The sequence below is a fragment of the Falco punctatus genome (genome assembly GCF_963210335.1).
Source record: "Falco punctatus genome assembly, chromosome: 11".
Classification (NCBI taxonomy): Eukaryota; Metazoa; Chordata; class Aves; order Falconiformes; family Falconidae; genus Falco; species Falco punctatus.
This window is the reverse complement of record NC_137591.1, coordinates 28,488,662-28,507,119: the sequence shown is the minus strand read 5'-3', so window position 1 is coordinate 28,507,119 and position 18,458 is coordinate 28,488,662. Positions and strand designations below refer to the sequence as shown.

The following is an 18,458-nucleotide window of genomic DNA, read 5'->3' as shown; positions in this document are numbered from 1 at the left end:
CTCTCCTTTGGCATGAGCTCAGACAGATGCTGCTGCAGTACAGGGTTGCCTGTGCTATATTTCTCTTGCCGGAGTCAGCTCTCTGGCCTCCTGGCAATGACTACTGTAGGTTTCTACCAGGTCCTGTATGTGCAAATGTAGTTTCACCAGCATTTCTCCTCCCGCCACATCCTGCATCTGCTGAGAGATGTTGCAGGGGTTGGAGGTGGGAGGGAGATGCAGGCTTCGGCCAGCACCAGAGTGCAGAGCAGGGTGCAGAGGAGGGATGCTCCCTCCTGCATCAGATCCTGGGAGCTTCTCCAGGCAGAGGTGGCCTTGGGGGATCATTTTTTTCCCCCACACTGAAGGCTGGTGAAGGCAGATTCTGTTGTTCACCCACATCCCACTTTGCAGGGAGTTGGTGCCTAGTTCAGGGCTCTCGAAGCTGCCAGGAAAGATGGGATCAGCAGCTTTGCAGCAGCGCAATCCACTTGTGTCACGGCCCCAAAACCTAGAAAGAGCAAGTGAACATGATGGAGGCTTTGAGGTTGCTCTGAACTGTGCCGAGGGCAGGACTTGGACCTGGTGTCCCTGTCCCTCAGCATCCCCAAAGCGGGACCACTGTGCTCTGCTGGGGCATCCTCAGGGTGGGTGACCCGATCCCGCTGGCCCTTCCTTGAGTGGGATTTGGACCCAAGAGCCTAGAGTGCATCCTGCTGCTTGTGGTGCTGTCTGCAGAGAGGGGAGGGGTAGATTCACCAGCAGAAAAGGGCAAGAATAGGGTAAATTCATCAGGTAACTTACTTTCCATGAGCCGTTTGACCAGTGTATTAATTATGAAGTAGTCTCCCTCATAGAGTCAGGTGGCAGTGCAAGCCTTCAGGGGCCCTTCCACTTAATTATAAATATTAATTTGCATGTCAGCCAGCCAGCCAGCACCCTCCCTGCCCCAGATTTTGAGCTGAGATTAGTCTGTCTCAGCCGATCCCTCCCTGTACTCGGCACACCCTGGAGCTGCCCTTTGCTGGGATGGCTTGTCTGCATGTACCTCTGCAACGATCCCTGATGGAACTGGCTGAGGGATGCTCAGTTTGGGGAGGGGGGATGAATCGAGAGTCAATCTGATCATCTGGGGGTTCAGCTTTTGCTTGGGGTCCCCAGCACAAAGCACTTTGCAGCACACCCTGAGCTGTGTGTGCTGTCCCCAAGGGCTGAGGCTTCAGGGCTGCTGGTGCTGCTCCTGGTGGGGTGATAGGGACAGGAGTGGGTGCAAGGCACAGCCTCTGGCATGGACAGCAGAGGTGTAGTGGGTGCTGTAGTGTGTGATAGTGCCCCAGTTTGGTACAGGCTCCGTGCTAGTAGAAGTGCTTTGTGTGGCCAGGGCCATTTGAGCATCACTCGTGGCTTATTCTTGCTAAGTTCCAAAGAGCAGAGAGTCAGTTAAAATGTGTATGTTGTGTGTTGGTTTTGGGTTTTTTTTTTCTTTTTTTTGCACACCCCGAGAAGAAATCCATAGGTGCAGGCCTTCAGCTGGAGGCCGAGGGCATGCGCTTTGCTCAGCTGCTGCGAGCTGGAGTGGTGCCCGAGGGCTGAGCATCGCTCTGCCAGCAGCCAGCCCCAAAGCCTGCAGGTGCGGCGGGCCCAGCAGGAGCTTGCCCTTCGCTTTGGAGGCTGTAAATAAATAAAATAAAACAATCATCCTGGTTGCAAACACAAAGCATTGGATTTTTTTTTTCCTCCCCCCCCCACCCCCCGAAAGCATGTTTTTGTCTGCTAGTGATTGCTCACTATTCAATTATACTTCAGGGGATTAGCATATATTTCCCATCCTGCCTCCTCTCTCCTTTTTCATTTGCATTCTTCCAATAGCTCCTCTCTGCTCTTTTCTCCACCTGAAGTCTCTCTTCCCCCTTTCCTCTGAAGAAGTAAAACTAACCCCTTTGCCTGGGTGACCTATAAAAACGCCTTCACTTCTTTTTTCTTCTTTTTTTCCTCCAGTACATATGATGAAAAGCATGAGATCATTGAGATTTTTATAGCCCAATCTGGCAGCTTTTTCAAATAACTTGGATGGTGAAATGTAATTTTAGTTTGGGTCCTTGCCTAAAAATAAAGAATAATTATTAGCACATCAGACGTGGATATTGTAAGTGATCGAAAAGGGTTTAAATTGTTCTACAGATACCGGAGCTGCCGCCCTGTGCCAGCACAAAGGTTTGTCACAGCCCAAGTCCCATCTCCATGCTGTGCATCCCGAGGAGCTGTAAGAAGCCCTAACGTGTGCCAATGAATCAGAAGTGGGTGTGCTAGGTGATACGGGTGGCTCTTTGCAAATTAAAAGAGAGGCATGTTTAGAGGGTTAACAAGCAATTAACAGGTGAGATGCTGAAGTTCAGAGCAGGAAGGTGTGTTTTGAGCATTGTGTATATTATTAGCAGTGATGTGGTGGTGGTGTCTGTGTGTACTAGTGAAGCCTGGCTATTGGGGAGAGGCAATCTCCGATACTTAGAATCACTGAAAGGCTTGGGAAAAGCAGGCAGAAGCCAGGCTTGTGTGCCTGGAAGCTTGCTTAGCTTTTTCCAGCCACCTCAATTGGTCTAAAGGTGGTCCAGGTCTGATCAGACCCTGCTCTCGGCGCTCTGGGATGGATGGGTTTGCCAGGAGCAGCTTGAGCAGTGCGTGCTCCCAGTGCATCTGCCCTCGCTGGGAGCTGCAGCTCTGCCTGCAAAAGGATGCTCAGGCACCTGTTTCGTAGCGGTTGGTCATCTTTCTGTCATTGGTCAGGAGACATGTCTGCAGTGCAACCACCTCGCTCTGGTGATCTGTTCAAACCCCCTTCTAAAACAGCTTGTGATGTCCCTTGTCCCCCAGTGAGGACAAGGAGCATGTCACCTTGCCACACAGGAGTCCCATTCTTAGCAGCTAATTTAGAGCGCTGGGAAGTAGTGCCCTGAAATCGCCTGAACCTTGCCTGGAGGCTCAGCGCGACGGCTCCTGAGCCCTTCAAGCAAATCTGGGTTAGCAGAGGACTTTGCAGCCAGGGCGCTCTCCTTCCCTCCGCCGCGCCGGACCAGCCTTAGGTGATGGTCCTGCCCCAGGGAGGAGATGTGCGGTGGGGCTGGGACCAGTGACGGCTCCACCTCCACCAGTCTGCCCAGCTGTGCTAGGCCACAGCTCCTGCTGCTCTGTGGTGGTAGGAGAAGGCTGTCGATCCTGCTCTGCTGCCAGGAGCCTTCCTGCTGGGCTTGTGTTGGCGAGCCCTCAGGAGAAGCACTGCAGCCTGTGTCCAGCCCAGGAGCATCCCTGGCCTCCTGGAGATGCTCCATCCTAGCTGGAGTCAGCACAGGGGCTGCAAATGCCTTTCCCCCACCCCTTTGGGAGGCTGGTTGGACACCAGGCATTGGAACATGAGGAGCAAAGCTGAAGGAGGGTCTCGGGGTCTCCAGCATGCCATTGGACACAGCGTGTCCTCTATGCTGGCGTTTTGGGGAGCACTGGGTTACCCTGCTCTCACAGGCAGGCTGCGTGAAAGAGATGAAAGCGCCTCTGCTCTTCTCTCTCCCACGTGTAGCTGAGTGGCCGTGCTTTATCATACTTATTGATTTTGATCTTACAACCAATTTAACAATGCAGCTCTCCCCAGCCTCTGGGTGCTCCTGACTTAATTAAGTCCCTCTTCTGCTCTCCCGTCAGCCCTGCGGGTAGTGGGGGCTGGTCACAGGCTGGGGAACAGGGACCTTGCCAAAGGAGGATAGGGGAAAGGGGTGGTGCTATCAAGGGTAAATGATGCCCATATACATCGGGGATAAGCAGCCTGGTACGTGGGGAAATGTGGGGGATGCTGGGGCCAAGCTTTGCAGCTGACCCTTTGTGCTGGGGCAGGGAGGAAGAGGAGGGTAGGAAAAGGAGTTGAAACAGTCGGGTTTGCTGATGTTAGAGCATTTCTGCTGCCAGGGTATCCTAGGAAACCCAACCGCCTTTCTGGAGGGACAGGTTGGTACCTGCCGTACCTCGGGGAGAGGGGGAGAGAAAGAGTGCTAATTGCTCAGCGCGCCAGAGAGCTGCTCTGGCCTGTAATTAGATGAATTAGTGGAACAATGACCCAATTTCCCTGGGTTTTTGGATTGCTGCAAACAACCCTGAGGTTGCTGCCTCTCTCTGTCCCGCTCTCCTCCCCATCGCCTGCTCCTCTGCTGCAGCACTCCCTCCTCCTCCTTGCCCAGCATCTGGGGACTGAGCCCCGGATGGGAGAGGAGCCCACGAGCTCTGGCACTGCTATCTGTGCTCCCGTGTCTCTGCCAGCATCCCTGACCCGCGTCACCCCAGCAGCTACAGGGGCCTTGAGTATTGCCGCTGCTGGACTCGATGTGCACCAGCTCCCTTCTGCCCCAATTTGTTTTCCAGAGATGGGCTTGAAAAAAAAATATCTTTGTGTTTTAAAGGAAAACCTCTGGAGTCCTTCCTGTGCCTGCTGGTTGCCTTCCAAGGTCATCAAACTTTCATTACTATAGATTTTTGAATGCATGTGAGGTTCTCGGCTCCTTGTCAGCAATCCCAGAGGTGGGACTCTAAGGAAGCTCCATATGTGGAAAAAGCCAGAGCAACTGATGGCTGGAGGTGTTGCCAGGGGAGTGTGGGTGACCCTCAGGGAAGTGACCCCCATCTCTGGTCCACGTGCTTGCTACCTGCCTGGAAGGCAGGTTAAACCCATGTAGGCACGATGGATATGGTGTTGGTAGCACTGAGGCCCCAGAGCGCAATTGCACGGCATAGGTGATGGCCAGTGCTGCGGTGTGGGGCTGTCCCTGGCCATCCTGGCACGTGGGAGGCATCGATGGGGGGCTGCCAGGGTGGGGTGGCCCCTAGGTGGCTTTGGCTGGCCACAGTGGCCCATGAGCTTTGGTGCTAGCATCAAACAGGGCTTGCTGGCACGTGGGCTTTGGGAGCTGTTGAATCTCTATACCTACCCAGGGACACGGTCTGCCTCGTGGCTTCCTCCAGCCTGGCGTGAGAACATGGCTCTTGGCACCGGGGTGGCTGAGGGCTTTGCCCAGGATAACTCTGTTCTCTCTCCCTGTCTGCCCGCAGCATCCTTGCCACCGCTGGGACGCACTTCAACACCCACGTGGACCTGCGGACGCTGCGGGCTGTGCGTGTGCTCAGACCTCTGAAGCTCGTCTCAGGCATTCCCAGTAAGTTGGATGCTCCTGGTCCTCCCTTTGGGGTGTCCACACCCATCCCATTATGTCCTTCAGAGCAAGAGGGGTTCTCGTTCCTGTCAGAGACAGAGGGCGAAATCAGGAAAGAGAGGGAAAACCCTGCCACGTGGTGGGAGCTGTAGGATGGCAGCATTTGGTGTTCCCGGGTGGCGGTTCCCCGTGCCCAGCCTGCTCTGTGCTGGTGCAAGGCTGGGCTCGGCAGCTCACCAGGGCTCACCCGTGGCTCCGATTCCCTGGCCAGAAGGCAGTGGGTGGCTCCTTTCAGGACTGAGGTTTATTTGGAGGAGATCTGAGGATTTTTTTGCAAGATTTCATCTGCCAGCGTGGGGATAAATAAAGAAACTAGGCTGCTGCTGGCACTGGTCCTCCCATCCCTCCTGCCCTGGGCACGGGGTGGGTGGTGTGCTGGATCCATGCCCTGGGGGCAGTGAGGGGGACAGAGCTGCATGGGCCATGTCCCACAAAGTCCAGGTGGGATAAGGACAGGCAGGACACCAGAGGGAAGACCAGAACCAGAAACCAGCCCTCCTCAAGCTTTGCTTTGCAGCCTGGCCCTTCCTGCTCCCCCCAGGGTGGTGCTTTCCTCCATGGTCCTTCCCTGCCCTAAGGGATTATCCAGGCTGTGCTGGTTTCTTGCATCTGTCTGATGACTGCCCATCCTCCCTGCTCACTGTCTTCCTCTTGCTAGAGGTGGGATGGATGTGCCCAGGCAGAGGGTTTGCAGCACTGTGCTGAGCTGTGCTCTTTCTTTCCCCTTCCAGGCCTGCAGATTGTGCTGAAATCCATCATGAAGGCCATGGTGCCTCTCCTCCAGATCGGCTTGCTGCTCTTTTTTGCTATCCTCATGTTTGCTATCATCGGCCTGGAGTTCTACAGTGGGAAGCTGCACCGAGCCTGCTATACAAACAATTCAGGTGGGGAGAAGGGCTCTGCGCCCACTTGGCATCCCATGGGTGAAAAACAGCTGGGACGAGCGCATGTTGCTATCATGTGAAGCCCAGGGCTGAGAAGATCCTGCATTTTGCTTTGTGTGCGCCAGGCATCAACCGCTTGCGTTCAGGATGTCCCAGTTTCTTATGGAAGCAGTCTGTGTCATCCCTGGCTAGTCCCAGCGCGGTCTTTTGCTCTGTCCCAAGCCCGCCGGCATTCAGACTCTTCCCTCGCCTGTCCCCTGCCTCTCTCTTACCTCTGTCTCCTTTGGTTCTCTGCTGTGTGCTCGCAGGTGAACTAGAGGAGCTGGACCCCCCCCATCCATGCGGGGTGCAGGGTTGCCCCCCAGGATACGAATGCCGGGAGTGGATCGGTCCCAACGATGGGATCACGCAGTTTGACAACATCCTCTTTGCTGTGTTGACCGTCTTCCAGTGCATCACCATGGAAGGGTGGACCACAGTCCTGTACAATGTGAGTAGCGCTGCTCTGGGGTCTCTTTGGGCAGCTGGGCATGGGAATGTGGAGCTGGGGACAGTATTTCTGTGTGCTGGAAACCTGTAAGATCCTGAGTTTCCTTCATGATGGGGATGGGGTTGGTCCTTCCCATTTGGGCAGGAGATGGGGGACAGAGAGGCGTGTTATGTGTCTCCAGGCAAAGGGAGCTGGAAGGGCTTGGTCCCCATCTCTGGGCTGGTTGTGCAACCCATTGCAGAGAGCAAAACCTCGTGGACGTGGGCTGCAGCAAGCCTTCTGCTTGAGGGCTGTCCCTGAAGGGTATCTTTCCTTTGTTGTTCCTCCTCCTCCTGGGCTCCTCGGGGCAGCTCTGTATACGTGGATGTGGTTTCTGGCTACTGCACGTCCCCTCTCCCTGCAGACCAGGCAGCAGAGGTGCCTGCATCCCCATGGTGGCCTTGGAAAGCCCCGAAGCTGGTCTTGGCCCCCTCCCTGGGGGGCAGGGGCAGCATTTTGGTGTCCAACAGGGAGCTGAGATCATTGGTATTTGTGCTGCAAACATATGTCAGCGCTGATGAAGCTGGGCATGGCTGGGCTGAGTTCCTGTGGTTTGCAACTGCTTGAAGTTGCCGATGTCTGAGCCCTTGGGGTGCCCAGGGAGCAACTTGGGGGCAAAGCTAGAAGCAGGAACAAAGCCATGGGTGATCACAAAGTGCAATATCATTGTGGGTGATTGACTGTATATGTATGTTTTAGTTTTTGGGCTAGAAGTAACTATGCTAGTTCTGTTCCCAGCCTAATTTCAGCATCAATTTTGGCGTCATTGCACCGGGAATGTTTTTATACCCTGGTTCCCATAATGCCTGGAGATTTCAGTGGCATTGCCCTGCGGGAGGCAAATTGAATGGCTTGTGATGGGGAAACATGCTTTGATAGTTACTTCATTGTCAGCAGAAAGGGTGGCTTTTAACCCTAGGTAAAGGCACCACACTGCCAGCAGTGGGGCCCCCCTCCCGCTCCATCCATCCCAGGGTCCTTCTGGAAGTGCAGGATAGTGTGCATGGGTAGATGGACTGTGAAACCTAGACTGGGATGGAAAGGGGAGAGTTCATGGCAAGACTTTACCATGAGGATGGGGGTGTAAGGATCTTGCTGCTTCAGCAGGGGAGTTAGGCATGATTGAACCATCTCAGTGTTCAGACTGAGAAAAGACCATTTCTCGACTGCTTCTGGTGTATCAATGGGGTTAGATACTTAACTACAGCACCTATTGCCCAGGCATAGTTGAGTATAGCAGGAAAGGTGATTTTTCCAGCTTGGCAGCATGGTTCCCCTGCTGTCAGTGTGGCTGGGCGACTGCTGCCTGCTCACACTGCTGTACAGCATCCCATGCATGCCCAGCACTGCCCACGGCTGGCACCAGCAACCCGTCCTGCACCTTGTTTCTTGTGTTAATGATCATTTCTCTGCAAAAGCCGGGTGCTGCTATCATCGGCTATCACCCTTCCTCCCTGTCCTTTGGCACCTGCAGCAATTAGCAGCAGTACTTCCCGTGCTAGAGCCTGGGTTGTGGTGTGCAAGGAGTCAGTGAGATACATGGACAGGTGATTTATGGTCTGAGCGACCTTGAGGGTTTGTACTGGTGGTTCCCAAAAAAGTCTGGTCTCCTGCTCTTTGGGATATCCTTACTGGGAAGACAAGCCAATCCGTTCAGTGTCCAGGATTTGATGTTCCATCGTCGGGATCTTACTGGAGGGTAAGGATGGGAGATGCTGCTGGGAGCACTGAAAACCGTGCTCTGCAGGACCTGCCCTGGGTGATCCCCTGTTTATCACTGCTGCTGCTAAACTGAGGGCTCTCCAGGACACCTGGGGGGCCATAAGACCTGTTATCCAAATAATCTTCTCAACATCGGCAGCATTGCCGGGCAGACGTGCTCTGTCATGGTGTCCCTGATGGCTGGGACTGTAAGGTACCTCCCTTTCCCGCTCCTCTGCGAAGAACAAGTTATTACTTACCTATAACGGAAAGGATTATGGACATTTCTTGGCTTTTAATCAAGTGAAGACTGGGGCCTTGGTATAGTAAAATCCTGCTGATTCATTCTGGGAGGCGGCGAGGGATGGACACTGTTCCCAGCACTGTTGGGCTGTGCCTCCCGCCCTCCCTGGGGATGCTGGCTGTCTCGTAGGGTGCCTCTAGATTGCAAAGGCTATGGGTGCTCAGTCCTTCTGCTGCTTGGAGGCAGCAGAATGAGCTTCTGCCTGTTTTTTAATAGCAAAATGAGGCATACAGGTGGGGGATGTGGTCCCCGGGGGATGCAGGAGGAGGGCTGGGCAGGAGTGGAAAGCCACTGGGATGCTCTGCTGTCACCTTCATCACTTGGAGCAGCAAACCAGAGCAGGGTCCTGCTGCTAACCAGCATGGACCTTGCCTAGCACATGCCCCAGGTTTGGGGGAATCGAGGCGGGACTCTGCTTTCCCACCAGGGTAAAGAGATGGGAGGCTGCGTCCTTGCAGGTTCACACTGCAGAGAAGGAGATTGCAGGAAAACCACTTTAGCAACCTCTCAAAGAAATTGCTTACTATAGTATTCCCCTGTGTAACTGTATTGTGATTTTAAGACCCATTTTTCCACAATTTTACCAGGTCTAGAAGCATAGCTCCTGGAATTTGTAGATAGCATCACGAAAAGCTAATTGGCCTGGTGGTACTTTCCACATGTGTTATTTCATGGATGTGTTTGCCTTTTGCCTTGTTTTAATCAGCTTTGCCTGCGTGAAATGCTGTCTTACTAGGTAGAAATCACAGTATCTGTTTAAAAAAGAAAGAAAAAGCCTCAGATTGTGGGGTGTTATGGCTTTTCTAGCTCCCATCCCTGGGAGCCTGAAGGACTTTAACGTCTTTTAGAGGGGAGTGTTGTGGCTTTGTGGTTCCTCTGGCTGTCTCTGTTGTCCAAAACAGGGGCTAAGGAGTATTTTGCTTTTCTTCTTACACTGGAGCAGGTGCCCCTTCCCTGGGCTGGCTGGAGACCAAACCTGATTTCTGTAGGGACCAGAGGGAAATTTAATGCTGGCAAAGAAGCTCACTGTCCTACTTCTCCGCCTCTGCAGCCGTGTCGGCATGGGGTAGGGGCTGGGTTGCAGATTTTTGACTTTAAACAGTGATGCTGGGGTCTGGGCAGGGAGTGGCAGGGCTGGTGAGGGGCTGCTGGTGAGTGCCACGGGGCTGGCTGGACACGACACAGGCACTCAGTGGTGCTGGTGGCTTCGGATGCTCAGTCCAGCTCCCCTGGTCCCAGAAAGCAAACAGGAGAGGAGTATGAATTCATAGTTTCCTCTAAAACATGGACTCAAGAGGCTGTATTTGTTTACTGAGACTAGTTATTTGCTTTCCTGTTTGGAAGTGTTCAGCTGCTGTGCTTGCAAGTAGTGAGGAGGAGCCCGGCTGGCTGGGAGATTCTACTTTTCTCTTTCCCCCATGCTGTCAGGAGCTGAGATGGGATGAAAAAGCCCAGTGGCAAGCATATGCTGGGGCTGTGGGCTGGCTTGATGGGCTCTGCAGGGAGAGGGCTCAGCCCTGCCTGTCCCAGCTGGGTCCCTTGCCCCGAGCACTGCTCTCGGCTCTCCGGAGCCGGCAACGCCAGCCATGCAGCGCAGGAGCCCCAGCCCCCAGTTGGGCATTAACATTAGGTTAGTGTGGGACAAGTGACGACACAAGTGCATGGAGAAAGCTGTTTACAGCTGTGGGAGCAACACAAAGATGGACAGATGCAGGCAGGGGAGCCAGGGCTGTCTGCTGCTCCTGCTGGCACTGCTTGCAGGGTCTGAGGCTGCTGCGAGGTACAAGTGGTTGTGGTTGCAAGCGGTTGCTGAGGTTGCATATGGTTGCAAGGGGCCATGAGTACAAGCATGGGCACGTGTGTGGCTGTGGCCCTGGGCACCCTCTGCTCGCCCTGGGAGAGAGACTGAGCACTTCAAAGGTACAGCAGGGCCGGTGCAGAGAACCAGAGCCTGCTGCACGGGGAAAGTGTTTCTCTGCCTGGATCTGGCTGTCAGGTTGAACTCTGGATCCTCATGTTGTGGCTTCAGTAAATTTCTGAGAGTTGAAGCAACCTGCAGACGGGGAGTGCCTGCACGGCAGTGATAACCAACCTGCAGCTGGGCCGTGCAAAGAGCCAAGCTGACTTTGCACAGGGCCATGGCTATTGGCAGTGATGGGTAAAAACATTTGCCTCCTAAGCACATGCATTAAAGCAGCGCTGGAAGAGCATTCGCGCTACTAATTAAAAATGCATTGCAAGGCGTAACGGGAGCTAGCTGGCTGCAGTTGCTTGCTGTAAACCCAAAAGGCCTTTTGTGGCAGAATCGGGACTATAGGGAAGCAGGAGGGCAAAAAGGTACAGAGAGCATTAGGTGATGCCAGGGCTAGTGCTGGGAGCCTTCTGGGTGCTGGAGAAGTACCTTGGTGCATCAGGAGGAGAGTGTTTGCTGGGGAAAAGAGTATCGAGTCCTCAGCAGCTTCCAAAATACCTACTAAAATGCAGTGGTTGTGGGCAGATCTGTGTGCCACAGCCTCAGGGGAGATGGGATGTGCAGGTCTTGTAGCCCCCTGCAAAGCTTAACAGCCGCCTGCAAACAGCCAGGCAGTTGCAAACGTGCTTGCTAGGTGCGAAGCGCAAGCCGTGCATGCCGAGCCCGGCAGCAGAGGCTCTGCAAAAGCTGCTGCAAGGAAGGAGCTTCGCAGCAAGTGTGACTCAACCGCCACATGCTGCTAGCACGCCCGAGGTGCTGTGGCCAGGAGGGTGCAAGGGGAGGACGCCCTGCAGGAGCCCAGTGTGGCCCCGGGGTTTGGGATCTCCTCTAAATGTGGGGTGCTAAAGGGCTGAGAAGAATCTCACCATGTGCAGAGATCGGGGTTTCATGCTGCTGGGTGCGGAGCTGGGTTTTCAAAAGTTGGCTTGGACTGGTTTCAACTGTGAAGCTCCAAACCTGAGATCTTCTGCTGGAGCCTGGTTTTCAAATGTGGTGAAATATCCATCCTTGATGAAATGAGGACTGTTCAGGCAGCCCTGATTCGGGGTGTTGGGAAAGGGAGGTGTGTTAAATCACTGGCTGTGCTGGAGCACGAGGATTGGAGATGGGTGCAAAGCTTGGCTGCCTTGCTCCCTGCCAGGTCCCCAGCTGCACTAGTCAAGCAGCCTTGGAGGGGATCAGAGCAGGGATCTGTTGCAAAACAATTACTCTTCTCTGGGTGTGTGTATAAAATTGCTCATTTCTTGTTGGCAAAAGTTCTTCTTGGCTTGTCACAGCCATCCCTTGGGATGCTCAGCACTCAGCTGCTCTCCCTTAAGCACCTATGTACGAACAGTGTGAACGGGACCTGAGCATCACGCAGGTCTTGGTGGGTATCTCCTCTTGCCTTTCAGAGAATGAGGGCAGTGCCTGGCTTTATGTGGGGCAGCCAGGGGCCAGTGAAATTGATTCAACCAGAGAGGAGTTTGCTCGGACCTGAGATGAGCTGGGAAGCCTTCCTGAGCTCCAGCGCTTCCCAGAGCTGCTGTAGCTCCTCTGGACATTGGTGCCAGTCCCCTGGGGTCCCCGATTCCAGGGCAAGAGCTGCAGCAGTGCCAGCCATGTGCCGAGGGTTGTAGGGACTCTGCAGTGAGGGCTGGCAGGGCAAAGATCCCCCCATAAACAGCACCTGCCCTGACACCACAGTGATGGGCAGAGAACACTGGAGGAGCTCAGCACGGTGGTCCCACAGCCAGGGGCTGAGCCTGCCCTGCTACTCCTTTGGGCACTGTGCAGGGTGAAGCTGGGAGTGTGGTGGCTCCCAGCAAGGAGCAGCGCTGGCTAGAAATGATCTCTGGGGAGAGGAGGAAGAGATGAGAGGGATGGTGCAAGAGGGGAACCACTTGGCTTTTTAGCCCTCTGTGCCCTGGGACGATGCCAGGCTCTCAAGCTGGAACACTTGCAAAGGGAAAAGGAGTTCCTCCCTTATGTGTTTTAAATTAAAACACAACACACACAAAATATCCTGTCAGGGAGGTATGAAAATTTAATCAGCACCCTGTGCTCTTAGCAGCTCAGTAGCAAGCACAGATCTTAATGCCTCTGCAGCTATTCCTGGCGGCTCCTAGCTGTGAGGGCGAAGCGGGGTGTGCTGTGTGCTGGGCGGGGGGACATGGGGGGCTGCCAGAAAGTCCCTGGCACACGTGGCACCGCAGGACAGAGCCCCTTCCTGCTTCTTCCTCTGAAGCATTAAACACCGAGCGTTTAAAATGCAGTTGAGTTATCAGGGCTTCAGAGAGGAGACTTCAAATTCCAGCCCGAAGGTTTAAAACCTTCCAAACTTCATGGAACGAGCTGTTTTTCCCCAAGTGGCTCCTGCTGGTGCCCGAGTGCTGCCAGCCATGGGTGCTGGAGCTCAGCCCCAACAGGCGTGTGAGCGGCAGCCAGCCTGCTTTACCCTCTTCTCCCTTTGGAAGAAACGGCTCTTTCTCTGCACTCAGCAAAGTCAGACCCTCGCTGGCTTGCCAAATGTTCCTGCATATTTTTTTGAATTTTTTCCCCCCCTTTTCCCTCTGCGTGTGTGCGCTGAAATGACACAGCAAGAAACAAACTGTCTGCTGGATCCCCAGCTTTGCAGGCATGTTCTGTCAAAAGCTCCCTGCCCACACCCTCCTCCCTGCCCGCACGGGAAAGTCCGTCTGCTGGCAGGAATGGGGGGACCCAGGGGCTGGCAGAGGCACCGATGCTCCGGCAATACCCAGCAACTCCAGACTCAAGGAGAGGAGGTGATGGGAGAGTCTCGGTGCTGCTTGGCCCTGCATTGCTCATCTTCGTTAAGCTCCGGACCTGTAATTTCATTAGAGGGTTTGGTGCTGGAAATGGTACCAATGAGGCTTTGTAAAGCTGTTTCCATGCGTCTATGTTGGTGCACGTGCTGATGTGCATCCAGCTGGGCTTGTGAGGGGTATTGGGGTGAGTTGGGGACCTTGAGCAAGGTTACGTGTAGGTCTGTTGCCCCAGAGCATTGCAGCTGGAGCTGGGGGTGTTCCTGCATCTAGGAATCATAGAATGGCTTGGGTTGGAAGGGACCTTAAAGTTCCAACCCCCCTTGCCACGGCAGGAAACATATCACGGGCCCTGAGCTGCCTGTCTGGGCTGGCAGCATGCTCAAAACAAAGCAGGGAATCCAGCCTGGCAATCACCGAGCTCCACTGAAAACCAGCCCCAAAGCTGATCCCATGAAAACCGTGCCCCAGTGCAGCGTGCAGGTTCCAGGTCCTGCCGGAGAGGCAGCAGCTGGCACGTGTCTGAGCCTGATGCTGAGGATCTGGACTGGGAACACTGGTGGCGCTTTAGCCGAGCGCCATGTCTAATGAAGGCTGCAGAGCTTTGCAAATATTTCATCAGGAAAAGTTCATCCTGCCTTTGGGCACTGAGGGGGGTGCCCTCATCTGAGGCTGGGGAAGGTGCAGGAGGGGTCTGGGCAGGGAGAAGGTGGGGGTTTGGGAGCAGAGGTGGGAGCGGCTGAGGGGTCACAGGGAGGGATGGCTGGGGGCGAAAGGAGGAGGGGGCACAGGCACGCGTGAAGACAGGGTCTGCAGGTGGATGCTGGGACATCTAGGTGCAGTTTCTCAATGAAATACAGGAGAACAGAATAAAAATTGGTCTCAACACCTATTTCAAATGTTTTGAAAACACCTGATTTTTAGCAAAGCTTCTAGCAATGCATTTTTTGCATTCCATTTAGAAAACAGAAAATTGAAATATATTGGATTTTTCCCTGTTTTCCCACTTCCCCCCATGCCTGACACAAGCATGCCCGTGTGCTGTGGGCTTTGCAGAGCATCCTGCACCCCTCTGCAGGGGCTGCTGCCTGCCCTCAGCACCCCACGGCCAGTGACAGGCAGGGCATGGGGCAGGAGGTGCCCACCCTGCCTGGAGACCCTGATGCACGGCTGTGGCAGGATGTGTCCCACCGCGGGCCAGCCCTGGCCCTGCAAAGGAAATGTGCCAATTTCCTTATTAACCTGATTTGGCAAAGCAAAGCATTTTCATTCAGATCTTGTCCAGTGCCGGGGTCGCTGATGGATACCAGGCAGGGCTGGCAGGAGTGAAGCATGGCCCTGCATGCGGCAGATCAAATTACTGCTAATAAAGGAAAGAAAGAGATCTGGTGGTGCGCTGGGGAGAGCAGCAGCGGGTGTCAAGGACTTGAGGGAACTAGTTAGGCCAGGGAATCTGCTGTAAGGTGGGGTTTGGGTTTGTTTGGGTTTTTGGGTTTTTTTTCTCCTCCTTTTTGCTGGAGATTTTGAGGCTGTTGCTGCTGGCCTGCGTGTGTTTATCAGCCCGCTGCAGCTGTGGTTTGCAGGGAGGAGCAGGTCGGGTGCCGCAGGGGTGGTGGTGGGGGGATGCCATCAGCTGTGGCAGGGGCACGGTGGGCGTCATCACCAGGCAAAGTTCATCGGGAATTGCTGAGCCGAGGATTTGGCGGGCAAATCATGGAAGCTGTGGTGGTTTTGCACCTGCTGTCCCAGCAGGTCTGCTCTGTCCCTGTGCTAGGCAGCAAGCCCCTGGGAAGTGCTGGGGAAGGCAGGCATGGTACCCAGGGCAAAGGCTTGTGAGATCCTGGCTTTCCACATCATCCCCAAATCCCCTTGCTAGGACTGCAGCCAGGGGGCACAGACAGACCTCTCCTGCCCAGCTGCGGTGGTTGGGATGGTTTGGTCACCCCATCCCTGCCTGTTAAAGCCTGCCTGCAATGCAAGCGAAGCCACAGGTCCGTGGGAGATCCCTAGAAGAGGACCTCGAGGAGAGTGGGACAGGGCCACCCGTGCTCCTGGAGGTCCTGTGGATCCTCCCCTCAACCCCGCAGCACAGTGCTGCCGTAGCCCCTGAGCACGTCACGGCCAGTTTGTTACAGTTACGGGTGTATATTACCCTGATCTAATGATGTGCTGTTCTGGTCCAAATTCAAACAGAAACCACAGAAGCTCTCTCCTAATGCAGACAAATTTTGAGGAGGAACCTGAGTGCCTACGGGGCATCACTGTGTGCTGTTGATGCTGACCAAGCTGGATGTGGAGGTCTCCAGAACATCTCCTGCTGGGAAGGGGCAGAAAGCTCCCTTCCTTTCCAGGGAAAGCCTGAAGTGGGAGCCCAGCCCTATTACTAGACATTGGGGAACCAACAAGGGTGGATCTCTGTGTGTGAAATCCAGCAGCTCCCCATGTCCTGCTGCTCTCCAAATGAGCTGGGTGCCCACAGCATCCGTCCCCAGTCCCGCTGCCCGAGCTGGTGGGCAATGAGTGGCCGTTAAAGGCACCTTGCACAGGCAGAACATGCTCTCTGTTTATTTTTAGCTAGGAGAGACTGTGGGGTTTTTTTGTTTCCCCGCCCCCTTCCCCTATAGCAAAGAAATCCTAAAGTTTCCCATGCGAGCGCAGCCCGAGGGAGGGTACGTGTGGGCTGCGAGCTTGTGCTTTGCATTCGACTCAGGTATATATTTAGGTTTCTTTAGATATCTGGCCCCCTGAGTGAGACCTGCCTTTGCAGCTCCCTGTGCCTTTTCCCGCCCTTTGTAAAAAAAAAAACAAACCCAAAACAAAACAATAAAAACCCCAACAAAACAAAACCAAAAACCCCCTAAAAAAACCCGCAACACAAGAGCTGCCAAAAGAATAACCTTGTGCTGGGGGTTGAGAAGCGGGGAGCTGGCGGGGGCTTCTTTGCTGGCTGGGGACCTGCTGTGCTGGCTTCGTTACCCCGTAAGAGTCCTGCTCCCACACCTTGGTGGTGTCATTTATAGACCTGGAGGCTTTGCTGGCAGCAGGATGGGTCATGTCCGAGGTGTGAGTGTGGTGGTTCATCTCTGGCTGGGAGTCTCCACCAATGCCCTGGCATGGGAAGCACCCTTGGGTGCATAGTCCTTGGGCAGGCTGTGGCTCTTCGGTCTTCACTGACAAGCTCATGTTGGTTGTGTCGGTGTCTGGGCTATGCCTTAAGGCAGTAGCGAATGTGTTTCTTGGTCTGGTGGCTGGGGTAGAGTTTGGGGGGGGGGGGTGTTAGGCTGGGGAGTGCATAATGAGAAGGTGGTTGTCTTAAAAGGAAGGGAAGAAGCAGCAAAGATCAGGCATCGGGCAGCTCCTTCGTTTCCCAAAGGGCTTGGGTGAGTGGCAGGACCTGGTCTGCTGTACCAGGAGCCAGGGGCAGGAGCCAGGAATTTCTTCATTAAAGGAGTTACAGCATTTGTGCAATTTGGGGATTAAACCCCCTGTGTCTACCCTAACTTCTGCACGTGATGACCTCCTGGTATCTTCAGCAGAGGGGAAAAAACTTATGGGAAGGCACAGTGGATGAAGGTGATGAACCACTGCCTATGGTGGAATATTAGGAACAAATGATGCCCCAAAAGGATGGGAAAAGGGGCTGCTCGGTCAAGACAACTGCATGCCAAAGAAGTTGGGAAGTGCTGTGGGAGCCACCAAAAGTCATGTTGACACAGGCCTCAGGAAGGATGCTCAAAGCGGTTCCCCACCTCCAGATGGAAGCAAGGCACAGTGAAGTGACGGCTGGGGAGATTTGGGTATGGATGGATATTTCACCCGGGCTTTTGGTGAACACAAAGGCAGAGGCAACAAAAGCCTGGATAGTGGGAATGAGGACATGGCCACGAGCGCAGCTGATGTGGAAGCCAAGTGTTGAGACCATCACGCTCATCAGCCCAGCGCTCGGGATGGCTTCTCCCTCCCCGTGCTTGGAGGGAGCTGGCACATGAAATGGCAGGTCTGGTAACAAGTATTTTTAACAACTCCATCGAGTTGGGGGAGGCACCATCTGACTGGAGAATAGCGAATGCAATGCCTATATTTAAAAGCGGGGGGAGGAGGGGAAAAAAAGTAAGGCAGGCAGGAATAGGACTGTAAGCCTGACCTCAATTGCATGCCATTTCGGAACAGATTTGGAAGGCAGAAGAGGAAAATGAATCATGGGTTTGCCAAAGGTAGGTCACTCCGGGCTAACCTGGCATCAGAGACCTGGAAAAGCGTAGAGCTACTCTTTGTAGTAAAGCTTTTGCTATGGGAAAGTGTTGATGAAGCGGAGAAGAGGGGAAGGAGAAGAGGAGCTCTGTCAGGCTGGCAGGGAAGCGAGCAGCGTCAGGATGGCACGAGGTGCTGTTGAGGGGACATAGTGGCTGGTGGTGACCGGTGGGGCTCCTCAGGGATGAGTCACAGGCTTTCCTGCTTCCAGCATCGCCTGGCTTCCCCGAGCTGGGGGGACAGAGGCTGCCACACTGGGCTGGAGGAGTTTGAGGACTGGAGAGATGTGGGATGCAGGGAGAAATGGAAAGCCGTTGTTTGTTGAGGAACAATGAAGATATCTTCTAGGAGCCCAGGTCTGCTCATTGGGCAGGAGGAGGAGGGGATGCATGGGTGACCGCAGGCCAGTGGTGCCCGGGAGGAGGAGGGGGCTTTGCAGCCAGTGTGGCAAAGCCTTGGTAGAACCATGCAGGGATGGAGTGGGACCCATCAGAATTGCTTGTGTGCAGTTTGGCTAGCAAAGCAGAGGCTGGGGATGTCCATGATTGCTATCTATAAATACATCAGGATGGGAAATAGGAAGAAGAGGAGCTATTTCAGCCAAAGGCCAATGCTGGCAAAAGAATGGAGTGGTATATAAAATAACCACTAATAAATTTAGGCTGAAAATTCGAGCAGCCATTACATCATCTGCTTGAGAGCCTTCCAGTGGGAATAGTGAGGTTTTAAGGTAAAGTTGACAAAATCTGGAGGAGATTGAGTGACGTGAGGGCGTCTGGACTCAGCAACTCTGTGAGACCCTGGCAATCTACATCCTCCCTGCA

The 18,458-nt window shown here is 54.2% G+C and overlaps 1 protein-coding gene across 1 annotated transcript in view; it reads left to right on the top strand.

Moving 5' to 3' along the window:
• CACNA1E (calcium voltage-gated channel subunit alpha1 E) overlaps positions 1–18,458 on the top strand; it is a 137,945-nt gene that overhangs the window by 42,229 nt on the left and 77,258 nt on the right. The window contains exons 5-7 of the mRNA XM_080407366.1: positions 5,068–5,171; positions 5,960–6,112; positions 6,421–6,602. Coding sequence (XP_080263492.1) covers positions 5,068–5,171; positions 5,960–6,112; positions 6,421–6,602 — 439 coding nt within the window. The remainder of the gene's footprint in view (positions 1–5,067; positions 5,172–5,959; positions 6,113–6,420; positions 6,603–18,458) is intronic.